At 52.0% G+C, this 423-nt stretch overlaps 1 protein-coding gene across 1 annotated transcript in view; it reads left to right on the forward strand.

Annotated features, from left to right (window-relative positions):
- Positions 1–200: 200 nt before the first annotated feature.
- Positions 201–423, forward strand: part of RPL12 (ribosomal protein L12) — a gene marked incomplete at both ends in the record, with an annotated part of 1,131 nt that continues 908 nt past the window's right edge. The window contains one exon of the mRNA XM_009877825.1: positions 201–282. Within this exon, the coding sequence (XP_009876127.1) occupies positions 201–282 (82 nt within the window). The remainder of the gene's footprint in view (positions 283–423) is intronic.

A 423-nucleotide genomic window follows, 5' to 3' on the forward strand; every position in this document is an offset into this window, starting at 1 on the left:
CAGCCCTCTCCTCCTTGTGGGGAGGCCTGTGCCGAAAGGTTGGGAACAGGTTCTTGCATCACGAAAGAAATTGCATTTACTAAGGAACCAACTGCACACATGGTGCTCTGGGAATTCACTTTCCTGGCACTGGCTGCTGATCATCAACTACCTCATTCTGCTTAAGGGGGGGGAATAAAAGCTAATCTCTTTCCGTTTAGATAGAGGTTGTTCCTTCCGCCTCCGCTCTGATTATCAAAGCTCTGAAGGAGCCTCCTCGTGACAGGAAGAAGCAGAAGAACAGTGAGTGCTCACCTGGCTTTGGATCTGACCAGGGGCGGGAGTACCTGCCTCTTAGATTGTTCAGCATAAGCTGGCACTTGTTTGCCCACTGATCTGGGACAGGTGGCGTTTTGTGAGTGTCGGGGTGTGGGCAGCAGGAGG

Source organism: Apaloderma vittatum, unplaced genomic scaffold (assembly GCF_000703405.1).
Source record: "Apaloderma vittatum isolate BGI_N311 unplaced genomic scaffold, ASM70340v1 scaffold34021, whole genome shotgun sequence".
Taxonomy (NCBI): domain Eukaryota; kingdom Metazoa; phylum Chordata; class Aves; order Trogoniformes; family Trogonidae; genus Apaloderma; species Apaloderma vittatum.